Source organism: Ctenopharyngodon idella, chromosome 10, assembly GCF_019924925.1.
Source record: "Ctenopharyngodon idella isolate HZGC_01 chromosome 10, HZGC01, whole genome shotgun sequence".
NCBI lineage: Eukaryota > Metazoa > Chordata > Actinopteri > Cypriniformes > Xenocyprididae > Ctenopharyngodon > Ctenopharyngodon idella.
Genome location: NC_067229.1, coordinates 47,498,566 through 47,513,402, shown reverse-complemented (window position 1 = coordinate 47,513,402; position 14,837 = coordinate 47,498,566). Strand labels below are relative to the sequence as shown.

Here is a 14,837-nt window from a genome sequence, read left to right as displayed (position 1 = left end):
ACCTCTTAAATAGAACCACTATCAGCTCTTTAAAACTTCTTAGTCTTACCTGGAAAAGTGGACTTCTACAATACTTTTTTAAAATCACAATCACAACTTTTAGATGCACAAGACAGCCAGAAATATAGACAGACAGATTGATATATCTAATTGATCTTTTGAATGCATAATAGAAAACAAGCATACAGAAGATAAGACAAAAAAAGTTTTATTTCATAATTTACAGTTATGTCAATGGATAGGTGTACATTTATGTTGGTGATTGAAAAAAGAAAATATGAAAAGAGGTAAAGACACTCCTTCATGAAGTGTGCATGAGTCAACAACATTGTTTAAATAAAAACAACAACGCAGGACTGCTTAAAGTTCTCAATGACTATGTTTTCCAGGTAGAAGTTAAAATAAACACATATATAACCAATTAAATAAACAGGGCACTGTACATATTCTGCTGAAACTATGTTTGAATTAATCAAAAAACAGTAATCTGTTTCTATTTGTACAAAAACAGACTTAAAATGCACACTTAAAAACATTTGTTTAAAAATTTAATTCTGCCACGATACATGTGGGTAGAGTAAACTTTATGAAAAAACTGTATACTGGTTAATAAATCCCTGCTCAAGTTGAAATCAACAATAAACCACTTTATCTGCATTCACCAAAAAGTACCATCATTTATGGATTGCGGTGTAAATACCATGGAACACAGATATGGTAATAAATCAGTTCTAAAGTACCTTGGCATTACCATCACTTTATAATGGTCATTTTTAACAGTTTCATTAACTCTTTCCCCGCCATTGATGAGATTTTCCGTCATTTACGACACAACCTATCACAGGGGTTCTCAACTCTGGCCCTCGAGGTCCACTTTCTTGCAGAGTTTAGCTCCAACCCTGATTAAATCTAAATAGATACACAAAGACGGTGCACTCTTATTACTATGAATTGGAGAAAAGTGCAACTCACAATATGGGAGAATAAGTCCCGCCTTCTAAATAAAAGAGCCAATCGCCAATTGGTAAAGTCACTGCGTCACTGCAGCTGTCAACAGTCAGCGTTCTGAGATGCGCGCTTAGGACTGCACATGTGCATTGGCTGGTTCAACCTGAAAAATGCAGTTTTTTGTCATGATTTGAGGGTTTAGAAGGAAAATTTATGATTCAGCTGTTTCATTGGTGAATTCAAATATGAAATTTAATCATAAGCTTGGTGATCAACTTTGGAGAATTTGATGTTTCCCCATTCAAAGAGATATATTGTGAGATGTCTAGAAAGAGATGTATTTCTTTTGATATATTGTGTGTTCAGATATTCATACAACAAAATATTCTGGGGGCCATGAAAGTTTTGTGAAAATGATCAAAAAAAAAAAAAACGCTGGCAGGGAAAGAGTTAAGTGTAGAATATACATAATGCTTTGAACAATAGAACCTGCAATTGTTAATCCGTAAGTTAAAGACAAATTTAAAATATAATGAAAATGAATTTTCTAAGATTACTGTATATTAAATACAGATTCATGCAAACACAAGCCAAAAATATCAAATATTTCTACAAACAAAAACATGCTAAATGAGCAAATGCAGCCTCGTGGCAAAATGCAGCTGACCTGCTGTGTAAACGAATAATCCCTAACATTAACAAATGACAAATATTTCTTTTGGTAAACAGTAAAGGTGCTTGTTTGAGCTTCGACATTTCAGCAAACTCCAGATTAAAGAATTGACATACATATGGGCGGATTTTAATGGACGAGTGATTAAGAAACTTGCTTGTCAAAATAGGAGCAGCGAACATCAATCACACACTTCAGCGAGAATCTGAACAGACATTTGCACACATACAAATATGATTCTCATTATACTATACTAAGGGAATGATCAGACTTTTAAAATGGAACTGATATTTTGCATTCAGGTAAAAACATTTCAAGAGATTATCAAATTGATATTAAAATGTATCATGCTAGAAATATGCACTCCGGAATATAATAACTGTACATAATATTTACAAAAAGGCACATTTATACCTGAGTTTACAGAAGAAAAAAATTCACAATACAAAATGATATGCAATGAAGTAAATATATGGAAAGATTGGAAGTATTGATTCCCACAAACTGACTACAAAACTCTCTTACTTGATATCTGCGTCTGGTGTAAACATTCTTGTCACGCTTAGTTGGCAGGAGGGAGTCTTGGCTCAATCTTCAGAGATAATTCATAAAGCGTGTCCTCGTCCATTACAAGAGTCTTGTCAAGGAGGAACTGTGTTACCTGAGAGAAGAACAGTGAATCATAACAGGACTCCACACTTGGTTCAATTGTTAGCACACACAATCAGACTGAAGCTCAGTTGTGCATGACAAATGAAGTGTGCACTTGGCCTAAAGCAATTCTATATCTACTGCTTCCATAAGGTCTCGCTATACGTCAAGACGGTACCTTGGGTTGCAGTTCTATCCTGTAGGGTGCCTGCTGAAACTGTCGGATCTCTCGTATTATGTGTGAGATCTGTAAAGTACAACAAAAGTCAAAACTCTTTACTGATGACTACAAAATGTGAACTGTTTCTTTTAAAATCCTGATAGCATCCTGATGCCACAAGTTCAAGAACGATGTAAACTGAAGTAATTTGAGCATTTACCATCCTCATTTTAGAGAAGTTGACGAGCCCCTCCTCTGTGAAGTTGGGCGTTCCTTCCTCGATAAACGCCAAATCCGTCAGGTACATGCCCAGATAGGGCACACACGGAGGGTTACAGCTGTGGATTAATTTCAACACCAAAAAAAGTTACAGTGTATGTTTTTATATTCTATGGAAGCTTGTTTCCGCCACTAAATAAAAAAATAAAAAAGGTAATTGCGACTTTTTATCACGCAATTGCAAGTTTGCATCTTACAATCCTGACTTTTTTTCTTAGAATTGCGTGATATAAAGTCAGAATTGTGATATAAAGTCAGAATTGCATGATATAAAGTTGAAATTCTGACTTTTTTCTTGCAATTGCGAGTTTTTATCATGCAATTCTGACTATAACTCGCAATTCTGATGCAATCTCAGAATTGCGAGATATAAACCGCGAGTTGTAAAGTCAGAATTGAGAGTTATAAAGTCAGAATTGTGTGATATAAAGTCAGAACTGCATGATATAAAGTTGCAATTTTGACTTTTTTTCCTCGCAATTGCGAGTTTTTATCATTTTTATCATTTGATCAAATTCTGACTTTATAACTCACAATTCTGACTTTATAAATCGCAATTGTGAGTTTATATCTCACAATTCTGAGAAAAAAAGTCAGAATTGTGAGATATAAACTCACAATTTCAAGAAAAGAAGTCAGAATTATAAGATAAAAAGTTGAAATTACCTTTTTCATTTTTTATTTCATGGTGGAAACAAGCTTCCATAATATTCAGTGTAAAAATGACAAACACAAACTTACTTTTTCAGAGTTTCCCTCAGGTTCTTAAACCTCCCTTCAGATGAAACTATCTTCTGCAGCCTGTCCATGAGTGCTTTGGTCTGACAATAAACAAAATCCATGCATGGGTAAAATGGAGAAAATACATAAATGCTGTGTTTATTTGATGTTTACAATCCTATGGAATCTAAGGATTTCACCAAGTACAACATTCCAATCAACTTTGATCAGATTTGAGGGAAAAATTTAAACTTACAACCAGGGTACATCAGTGTTATTCACCTATCATTTCCCTCTGATTTTAGGGAACTTCTGGGTAGGGTTAGGATTAGGGGTAGGGATAGGACTAAATTTTCGAACAGGAATGTTGTTCCTGGATCAACAAAATAGGCTGACCCAGGAACGCGTCTAACTCTGCAAAATCAGGATGTACAAGGCTTTCTCAACCTACCTGTTTGCAAACCTTGGCCCATGTTTTCTTTAACCTGTAGATGGCGCTGCGGTTCAGTGCGGACGTGATCTCCAAGACTCCGTTGTAATTGTTGAGACAGCGGCATATATCCGCCACAGCCAGCCACTTCTCAATGGAGTTGGCTCTGGAGCTCACGTCACATTGAGCCATGATCTGAGACGCTACCAGATTACTCATCTATTGAAAAAAATCATTCAGTTACACTGACTCGCTCTGATACACATCACATGAAGGAATTTAACCCTTGTGCATCCTTAAAGACTTTTTGTCTTTTCCATTTTTTTTTTTTTTTTTTAATCATTTTGCCTGTGTTAATGCCAACTGCATAAATTTTGGCAGAAGTGTGTATTTTTATTGGAATTTTACTATTTCACCCTCATTTCCTTTAATATATCTATTTTACACTAGGTACACAAAATAGTTCCTCTCAGGACCTTTTGGACAAAAATATCCCCATTGATTGAAACCCATTAAAACTGCATTTTTTAATCCCATTGCCATTTAACTATAAAATAATGCAGTCTTTGTTAATAGGCTTTCGTTCTGTTGGCAAGGCTTCAAAATTTTATTTTTTACCATATGGTGCCATTTTCTCAGGTATGGCCGATAAAGCAAATACTTGCTTTATTCCTGTTTTCTTCTGCATATTATAGAGCCAATTGGATAAATTATGCAGCTATAATTGTGTGGGTGTGTTGGTATGGATGTAAAAACTCTACTGTAATATCACAAATCCCAGTGCTGTCTATACCATTGCTGGGATCTAATGGAAAAAGTTTGGTACTGCACCCAAACAAAACCTTACTGAGAGCTCATTTTTTGAGATATCAACCTCAAATTTGGAACACAACTTGTTTAGATTGATGGCTTTGATTTTCTATCAGTTTTTATACAAAATAATGTTCAGAAATACTAGAAAAAATCATCTTCACCATCTTTTATTCCAAAAGCTTCTGCTTAAATGACTAAAATTAGCTTTGTAGACAAATCTTAATTGTGCAAACACACTCAGTCATTATTATCTTAAAATCTGAGGATGCGTGTCCGAACTTCTTTTGTTTATAGATTATAATTTTTGCCTACATCATTGAAGTGCTGACTGGTCTTCATGATGTACGGAGTCCTTTCATTTTTGTCCGCTTTCATCCAGCCTTGACCAAGAAACTCCCTAGAAAGTCAAACATCTTCATCAAACACTACTAAATAGTAAATCACCAACAATTTATGAATAAAACACTCTAGAGTATTAATTTATGCTCTGATGAAGTACTCACTCGTATGGAATATTCCGGAACACAATATGGTCCAGTAAAGTAATTTGTTCCGCTAGTTCCATCGCCGACAGTGACTCAAAGCATTCGACCCTCGGACACTCGGACTAGAAATCACATGCAAAATTACAAAAGGAAGAAAGAAATACATCTATACACACTTTGGCTCAGTGACACTAACCATTTGGACAATATCCTCAATCTTCAACTGTGAATCATCTTGATCTTCTTGAGAAAGTGCACTGGGGAAAGATTAAAGGAACAGTTCACCTAAAATGAAAGCTCTGTCATTTAATCATTTATCTGACATATGTTTGCTCCCCCATAGAACATATGTTTTATTTAAATCCATTTCACAAAATCCCATAGAATTCCTCCCAAATCTTGTCTTCCACATATACTAGCATTCAAAAGTTTGGGGTTAGTAATTTTTTTTTTTGGAAAGAAATTGATACTTTTATTCAGCTTTTTATAAATCCTGGGAAAAATGTATCACAATTTCTGCAAAAATATGAACTGTTTTCATTGATAATAATCAGAAATGTTTCTGAAATCAGCATATGAAGGATCATGTGACACTGAAGACTGGAGTAATAATGCTGAAAATTCAACTTTGCATCACAATATATTCAAATAGAAAATAGTTCTTTTAATTGAAATAATATTTTACTGTTTTTACTGTATTTTTGATCAAATAAATGCAGCCTTGGTGAGCAGAAGAGACTTCTTACAAAAACATTTAAAAATCTTACCGACTTTTGAACAGCAGTTTACATGCTTCAACTAACATAATGTGAGTAGTTGATTAAATATGCTGTTTGAATTATCCCACCTATCTATCATTGAGACATCAAACTATTTTCTCAGATTTTTAAAGATTTATCAATCAAAGCACACAAACTGGAGTGTGTTTCACCTCAGTATGTTAGCTGTGGCCTTCCTCTCCTGCGGCAGAAGATCTGGATCTCGCAGCACGTCCTCCAGCAGTGCGACCACAGCCGTCGTCAGCTCTGCGTTCATCTCGAAGTCCTGCAAAGACAAACACATGGAGTTGCAATGACCATACGTAAAACAGGGTTGAATGATGTAGTGGCCATTCTGGCTAATGTTTAATGCTGGAAAGGTTCGAAACTCATGAGCGTCATTGAGCATCACTGTTGTGCCCTTTTTAACGGGAGGATGTTCCTGTAATTCATGCATTTATGGTCATGGTCATGGCCTGAACACAGTACGTAAATCCGAACCAACCCAACCGTTCATGAAGAACAAACATGAACATTGTCCTCTATGAGTGAGTAAACTCGGATGCATGGATTTTTTTTTTTTTTTTTTTTTTTTTTACAAATTTACAAGTTGGCTTGAGAAAGCCAGACCAGAAAGTTTGAAAAAGTTTGAATGTTTTACTTTTGAAGTAGTTTGAAGTTTAAAGTTTTAAGACAATAAAGTCTATCAGAAAAACAGATAGACAGATGATTTAACATGCTGCTAGCATGTTTTAATACGTTGCTAGCACAAAAAAAAAAACAGACAGATAAATAAATAGATGATTTAACATGTTGCTAGCATGTTTTAATACATTGCTAGCACAAATTGGCATGTTGCTGACATGTTTTAACATGATGCTAGTACGAATTAACATGTTGTTAGCATTTTTTAACACATTGCTAGCATGAATTAGCATTTTTTGCTAGCATGATTTAACATGTTACTAACATGTTTTAGCATATATCTTACAATTCTGAGAAAAGAAGTCAGAATTATGGGATATAAACTTGTAATTGCAAGAAAAAAAGTCAGAATTTCGAGATATAAACTCGCAATTGCGATAAAAAACGTAACAATTGCGAGATAAATTATCTTTTAATTCCGTGGCGGAAACAAGCTTCCATAATATTATGCATCTTTGTTGAATAAATGTATTAATATTTTTAAAAAGAATCTTACTGACCCCCAACTAATTAACAGTAGTGTATTTAAATATATCTACTTTTTTTCAGTTTTCAATTTTTAAAGTGAATTTGAGTAAATATCCAAGACAATATTATTTGTATAGTGCATTTCACAGAATCTACAGTATTGTTTCAAGGCAGCTTGAAAAAAAAAAAAAAAAAAAATCACCCCTTAGTTTGTAAAATACATGTTTGAGTTTAAGCAATTTATTGGCGTTATATCAGCCACACTGCTCTCTAGATATCAGCATCAGTCATTACAATACTCACTATTCATATATCACTAGATAAAAGCATCTGCTAAATAACTGCCTGCTTATTAAAACTACTGTGAGCCAGAAGTTTGAAGTATGGTACATACTACAATAAATTAACCACCAGTTTCCTTCAAATGCACACTAGAAGATGGAATAGATTTGACTGGTTGCATGTAGCTGTGGTGCAAAGTGATATGCTGCTCTGTTCCTGACATGTGTTAACAGCGCGGGGCCCTCAGGGGTCTGCTGACATTTCAGCGCAGTCACTATTGCACACGATGAAGGACTGAAGCGTAAAGCAGGTCTGACAAAGGCTGCGTTCATGAGGTGTAAGGCCACGTCATAGCAGCTGTCTGAAACTGGTGGGCTGCAGGTCTGTCCTGATAGAGTCACATGCTGAATGCAGATCATAAAATGCAACTAATAAATCGCATAATCATGAACAGGTACAATAGCAATGTAAATCTACTGTTTGAGCTTAATGACATTTTGTAAAATTTAAAAAAGAGGGTTTGTGAGTTGATGAAAAGATAATAATTAACTAGATGAGTAAAGTTTGATGACAAACTTTGAAGTTGGCTTGAGAAAGCCAAACCAGAAAGTTTGAAAAAGTTTTAAAAGCTTAAAGTTTGAAGGTTTTACTTCTGAAGTTGTTTTAAGTTTAAAGTTTGAATGTTTTAAAGACAATAAAGTCTATCAGAAAAACAGATAGATATCACAGCAAAATCTCCAGAATTAAATCAACTCTGCTCAGAGTACATATGGTCCCTCTCTAAATAGTGTTAAAATAACACTGAAGCAGAGTTAAAGTTAATGAGATAATTAAGCAATTAATTAAGTAATGAATGCACATTAGTGATGAACACCTGCTGTTAACAAGCAGAATCACTGAAGAAACACTAAGAGAAACACAAGAACTACAACTGACTTCAGTCACAGTCATATTAATTGCTTAATTATCTCATTAACTTTAACTCTGGTTCAGTGTTACTTTAACACTATTTAGAGAGGGACCATATGCACTCTGAGCAGAGTTGATTTAACTCTGGGGATTTTACTTGAGATAGATAGATAGATAGATAGCACAAATTAGCATGTTGCTGGCATGTTTTAACATGTTGCTAGCACGAATTAGCATGTTGTTACCATTTTTTAGCACATTGCTAGCATGAATTAGCATGTTGCTAGCATGATTTAACATGTTGCTAACATGTTTTAGTATATTGTTAACATGAAACATGTTAACATTACCATGTTTTAACACATTACTAACATGATTTAACACATTGCTAACATGTTTTAACATGTGGTTATCATTAATTGTTGCTAGCATGATATAACATTTAACACATTGCTAGCATGTCCTAAGCTAGTTGCTAGGCTTTGCTAGTGATAGAGTATTTAAGCTTCATCCACTATGTATCTATTAGAGTTATTGTATAAAAGTTTTGACCCCCAAAATTAAAGTGTATGGGACTTTTTGTAGATTTGATCGTCCGTTAAAAGTCGGATAAGTTTGAAAAGATACAGCACACCGAGTCACAACAGTCTGAAGGTCTGAGCCCAGTTTGGTGTTTGTAGCTTAAAACCTCTAGGAGGAGATACTGTTTAAATTTTGGCTCATAAGAATAATAATAATCTTAAATAGTAGATCAGTAAGTTGGCTTTCTCAAGCCAACTTAATTACATTGAATGTAAAATTAAAATAAATAAATGGGGCTGTGATTAATCAGCTGGGGAAAGTATGGTGTCATCTATTTTAGATAGTTAAAATTTCTACCCTATACACATGTGGCGTCCTCCGTGCAAGTCATGTCTCTATTATGAATAATAAATTGCTCAAGGACAGGCTGTCGGGGAAAACTGGCAGGCTGGAAATGATGCAAGTCACACAAACCTGTGAGTGTTTGGAAACCCAGTGGCGCAGGACGTTGAGCACTCTGTTGGTGGCGGCCCTGCGGATAAGGAACTCTTTATCGTACGATTTCTCTGGGTTGGTAAACCCTGAATGAGAGACAGTAGGAGAATCCTGTTAGATTCCCCAGAGCCGTGTCATGACTGAACAAAGACCCGATAGGAGATCTGTTTCAGCGGCGAGGGGAGCTGTCTGACCCCATCAGTGTCGTCTAACCTTGCGGGCTGCTGTGTCCAGCTGCGGCGGTGGCGATGGCGAAGGCGGACGCGGGGGACACAGCACAGCGGGAGCTCTCGGGAGACTGACCTATGAGGACACAACGAGAGAAAAGCACTGTTAAATAAGTTCACGAGCATTCCTTCCTGGAATACTACATATTTTAAAGATTTGCACTAAAACTAAATGTTGTATTTGTTCTAAGAAGCTTTGACCAACAAGAACAAGACTAAGAAGCCTTGACCAACATATTCTACACTGAAGTGTAGAATATGTATATTTGAGAAGTTCAGGCGACCTGCAGGTTGTCGGTAGCGAAGGTGTCGCGGTGTGGACGGGGAGCGGCATGGAGACATGTCTGCAGAATCACTGGACGTGGGCGTCTCAGGAATGAACTTGTCCAACGATACTGACTCCAGTACAGCTGTCAGAAACATCAACAACCACAGTCATGTGTTTAGAGTGATGTCGAATTATTATCATTGATAAACAAAGAAAACAGAGTGTTTACAATTCTATCTATCTATCTATCTGTTTGTTTATCTATCTATCTATCTATCTATCTATCTATCTATCTATCTGTTTGTTTATCTATCTATCTATCTGTTTGTCTATCTATCTATCTATCTATCTATCAGTCTATCTATCTATCTGTTTGTTTATCTATCTATCTATCTATCTATCTATCTGTTTGTTTATCTATCTATCTATCTATCTATCTATCTATCTATCTGTTTGTTTATCTATCTATCTATCTATCTATCTATCAGTCTATCTATCTGTTTGTTTATCTATCTATCTATCTATCTGTTTGGTTGTTTATCTATCTATCTATCTATCTATTTATCTATCTGTCTGTTTGTTTATCTATCTATCTATCTGTTTCTTTATCTATCTATCTATCTATCTATCTATCTATTTATCTATCTATCTATCTGTCAGTCTATCTATCTATCTATCTATCTATCTATCTATCTGTTTATCTATCTATCTGTTTGTTTGTTTATCTATCTATCTATCTATCTATCTATCTATCTATCTATCTATCTGTCTGTCTGTCAGTCTATCTATCTATCTATCTATCTATCTATCTATCTGTCAGTCTATCTATCTATCTATCTATCTATCTGTCAGTCTATCTATCTATCTATCTATCTATCTATCTATCTATCTATCTATCTGTCTGTCTGTCTGTCTGTCAGTCTATCTGTTTGTTTATCTATCTATCTATCTATCTGTTTGTTTATCTATCTATCTGTTTTGTTTGTTTATCTATCTATCTATCTATCTATCTATCTATCTATCTATCTGTCTGTCTGTCTGTCTATCTGTTTGTTTGTTTATCTATCTATCTGTTTGTTTATCTATCTATCTGTTTGTTTGTTTATCTATCTATCTATCTATCTATCTATCTATCTATCTATCTATTTATCTATCTGTCTGTCTGTCAGTCTATCTGTTTGTTTGTTTATCTATCTATCTATCTATCTGTTTGTTTATCTATCTATCTGTTTTGTTTGTTTATCTATCTATCTATCTATCTATCTATCTATCTATCTATCTATCTGTCTGTCTGTCTGTCTGTCTGTCTGTCTATCTGTTTGTTTGTTTATCTATCTATCTGTTTGTTTATCTATCTATCTGTTTGTTTGTTTATCTATCTATCTATCTATCTATCTATCTATTTATCTATCTGTCTGTCTGTCTGTCAGTCTATCTGTTTGTTTGTTTATCTATCTATCTATCTATCTATCTATCTATCTGTCAGTCTATCTATCTGTCAGTCTATCTATCTATCTCTATCTATCTATCTATCTGTCAGTCTATCTGTTTGTTTGTCTATCTATCTGTCAGTCTATCTATCTATCTATCTATCTATCTATCTATCTATCTATCTATCTATCTATCTATCTGTTTGTTTATCTATCTATCTATCTATCTATCTATCTATCTGCCTGTCTATCTGCCTGTCTATCTCTTTCTTTCTGTCTGTCTATTGTACTATCTATTGTTCTGATATTGAGATGAACAGCTCAAATAAGCAGTGTGACAAAAGACAAAATGCTCTCAAGAGCAGTGAGAGGAGACTGAGTATAAGATCACATAAGATCTCAACAAGAGTCATCCATATTCATGTTTAATATCCTTCTAAGCATCAAACAGAAATGTTATCATGTCACACTGGCTTTCAGACGAGCTGCTCTTCATTTGAGGCTGAACAATAGAGGACACACAACAATGCTCACCTCGTCGAATACTCCGTCGCAGCTTCCCACAGAAAGCATCTATTCGCGGCAGCTCCCCGCCCTCCTCTGGGGTGGAGGGGCTGAGCTCGGGGGAGCTGGGGCCCCGGCTGAGGTCCAGAGGGGCTTTGGTGCAGGTGTGGGGAGGGGAGGAGATGATGGGGTTGTAGGGAGACGTCGGGCTGCTTGCCGCAGAGGAACTGGCCGTCGACAGGTCCAAGGCGCCGCTCTTACAGCTCACAGGAGAGCTAAGGGACAGCTTTCGGGAATGGATGGGGGAAGACGTGCGCGAGGGGATGGAGATGGGTGGAGGGGAGGAGAACTTGCGAGAAAGCCGGGGGGATTTGTTGTTCAGGTGTTCTCCACTCCAGGGGCCTTGGTTGGTGGCGAAGAAAAGCTCGAGGGACCTGAACCATCGACGTAAGATGGAAACAACTGAATACATGCATCTCACAACCAGATCTTGCCTTCTAGAAAAACAGTTTATGTTTAAAAGCAAACATTAACCCTAAAATAAAACCCTGCTTCACAAGAGAGGTCATTTACATATAGAAGTCTATCTATCTATCTATCTATCTATCTATCTATCTGTGAATAAATGCATCTCACAATAAAATCTTCCCTTCTAGAAATACCAGTTTGTGTTTTAAAACACACATTAACTAACATTTACATATAAAAGTCTTGAAGGTACAGTAGCAAAAAGAACCTGTTTAAGGGTCAGAAAGGGTGGAAAGTGATCATGAAAAACTAAATTATGACAAGAAACCTTGACAGATATTATAAAATGGACATGAGGGAAAATACTACAAACATGTAAAACAAAAAGAGACAGAGGGAGAGACGAGGGATGAGTTACTTGGACTGGTCCAGCGCAAGCCTTGTGATCTTCAGGCTGTAGTCTGGACAGATGGAGGAGATGGACAAACGGTCGGAAGAATGATACTGAACCCTGCGAGTGACAGTGAGGCAGGAAGCAGAGGATCGGGGGAAAAGAGTGAGTTCTGTGGTCTGAAGACACAGATGGATCCAAACCTTAACTTCCAGTGTGCATCTTTTAGTGTACTGCAAAGGTACTAATGTTTACTGTGTGTACTGTGTACACACAGTGTACTGAACTAATCAATTAAAATCATTATAAATTATCAACATAGGTTTGTGTGCTTTGAAATGAGAAATAAGCAGCCCTAATATTCCATTAATTAATAATAGTTCAAAAGTTTTTGATCAGTAAATTTTTGGAAGAAGATTCTTATCACCAAAGCTGCATTTATTTGATAATAAAATACTTAAATTTAATAAAAGTAATTAAATGAAAAATTATTAATTTATTTTTTTGTAAATTATATTACGATAGAAAACATTTTGTTATTTTTTGTCATGCCAAAGCTCCAATTTCAACAGCCAGTGCTCCAGTTTAAAATAGAAATGATGATTATTTGATCATTATTATTATTATTGGAAAACATTATAAACAACTGTAGTTTAATGCATCCTTGCTGAAAAAAGTATCGTTTTATTTCTTAAGAAAAAAAATAATAATAATTTTTTTTAAACAAATTAAGGGTACCACAATCATCACAATGATGATTGGCATTCAGACAAGGATGAAGAACATGTTTTGAATGTGAGAAAAACATACCAAAATGAATCACATTGCATTGAATCGAGTAAAATTTAAATTCAGAAAAACTCTAGGAACTCTAACCTGACAGGTATAGAGGTGAAGGGCTTCTTGTAGATGTCAGCCAGTTTGTCCATCACCACAGCAGCAGTGGTGAAGATTCGGTAGGTGTGGAGGAAGGTGTTGAGGAAGTCGATGGACAGGAAGCGCAGGTCGGTCAGCCTCTCCAGGAGTCTCTCCACGCTGGCGTAACGGATCTGTGGCACCTTGCAGGAGTTCAGCGTCTTACTGAAGCAGATGTCCACGTCGTCTTTGTGCAGTCGGGCATCAGACCTGCGGATCATAGTTATGGATGAGCGTGAGAACAAAAATCAAGTTGAACCAACTATTTACAGTGAGTTCATCTGGAACGGTTCAGCGTTTGTTAAGTTAAACTGACACTATTGGATGAGAACAAAACTTGAATGCCGACACTGAACTGAATCATTGAACTGAATTGAATAGTTAGTTGAATAATGACCCTATTGTCTTCTGTAGAGTTGCTTTACAGCAGAATCTGAATTTGTCTTATATTTGATGAAGTTTGCATCATTGATGGTCATTTTCTTGTTTATTACTATAAGGCCAGTGCACTAAGAGCTATAACTATAAAGATATCGATAAATATATAGTTCTAAAAATCGTTCTAAATATAAAAGTATAGCACTGTCCACACCACAGCTATAACGATATAGAGGAACGATATCATTGGGATCACTTTCAGAAAGATTTTTTTTCCAGCTGTTGAACGATAAAACACTGACAGCCAATCAGAATCCATTCTAATTTAATTTAAGGGCTTGCGCATTTAAAATGGCAGACGACATTGCGGAGAAGTGTTTGACAATTCAAACCCCCTTTTCAAGGATACTTTAAAGAAAATGGATAAATGGAAAACAATCGGTCATACCCTCGGAATAAATGGTGAGAAGTATTAACAATGAGATTATTATGCTAGGTTAGCAAACAGTGTAACATAAAATGACCTCAGGTATCCAGCGCTAGTTCGACGACATTGTCTTGCTTCCTTTGAAGTTGCAGTGAAAAAGACTAGTCGTTGTTTTTATTCCATTATATTGACTTCATCAGCTAAATTCACTGTTAGATTAGATCGATTACACTAGCTATTCACTCGAAACATCTGCTGGTTAAAGCTGTGTGAATGCAACAAGAACAGCAAAAACATGTTGTACACATTTTGAAACCGCAACGCGTGAGATTAGAATAAACAGACCATTATCATTCGTTGGTGTGGATGCAAATATAGACATCATTATAGTTATCTTTATAGTTATCGTTCTTTGTGTAAACGGGCTTTAAATCTGCTTTGAAACTATTTGTATTGTATAAACAACATAGAAATAAAGGTGACTTGACTTAAAACTCATTTTAGGTAATCAAAATTATGCTGAAATAAAAA

The 14,837-nt window shown here is 35.6% G+C and overlaps 1 protein-coding gene across 4 annotated transcripts in view; it reads right to left on the bottom strand.

Moving 5' to 3' along the window:
• Window positions 1-192: 192 nt before the first annotated feature.
• The window catches only part of rasgrf2a (Ras protein-specific guanine nucleotide-releasing factor 2a), a 35,453-nt gene continuing 20,808 nt past the window's right edge, over window positions 193-14,837 (bottom strand). The window contains exons 14-29 of one of the 4 annotated variants that reach the window (XM_051908278.1): window positions 13,463-13,711; window positions 12,614-12,706; window positions 11,758-12,161; window positions 9,810-9,935; window positions 9,512-9,601; window positions 9,278-9,384; window positions 6,091-6,203; window positions 5,356-5,416; window positions 5,178-5,281; window positions 4,987-5,071; window positions 3,883-4,080; window positions 3,453-3,532; window positions 2,653-2,770; window positions 2,451-2,519; window positions 2,147-2,282; window positions 193-1,111 (exon numbers count right to left, since the gene is read on the bottom strand). In XM_051908278.1, the coding sequence (XP_051764238.1) occupies window positions 2,184-2,282; window positions 2,451-2,519; window positions 2,653-2,770; window positions 3,453-3,532; window positions 3,883-4,080; window positions 4,987-5,071; window positions 5,178-5,281; window positions 5,356-5,416; window positions 6,091-6,203; window positions 9,278-9,384; window positions 9,512-9,601; window positions 9,810-9,935; window positions 11,758-12,161; window positions 12,614-12,706; window positions 13,463-13,711 (1,996 nt within the window). In that variant the 3' untranslated portion in view covers window positions 193-1,111; window positions 2,147-2,183. Of the gene's footprint in view, window positions 2,283-2,450; window positions 2,520-2,652; window positions 2,771-3,452; window positions 3,533-3,882; window positions 4,081-4,986; window positions 5,072-5,177; window positions 5,282-5,355; window positions 5,417-6,090; window positions 6,204-9,277; window positions 9,385-9,511; window positions 9,602-9,809; window positions 9,936-11,757; window positions 12,162-12,613; window positions 12,707-13,462; window positions 13,712-14,837 lie in introns of all 4 variants that reach the window. The other 3 variants (XM_051908279.1, XM_051908277.1, XM_051908280.1) reach the window with 3 other exon arrangements.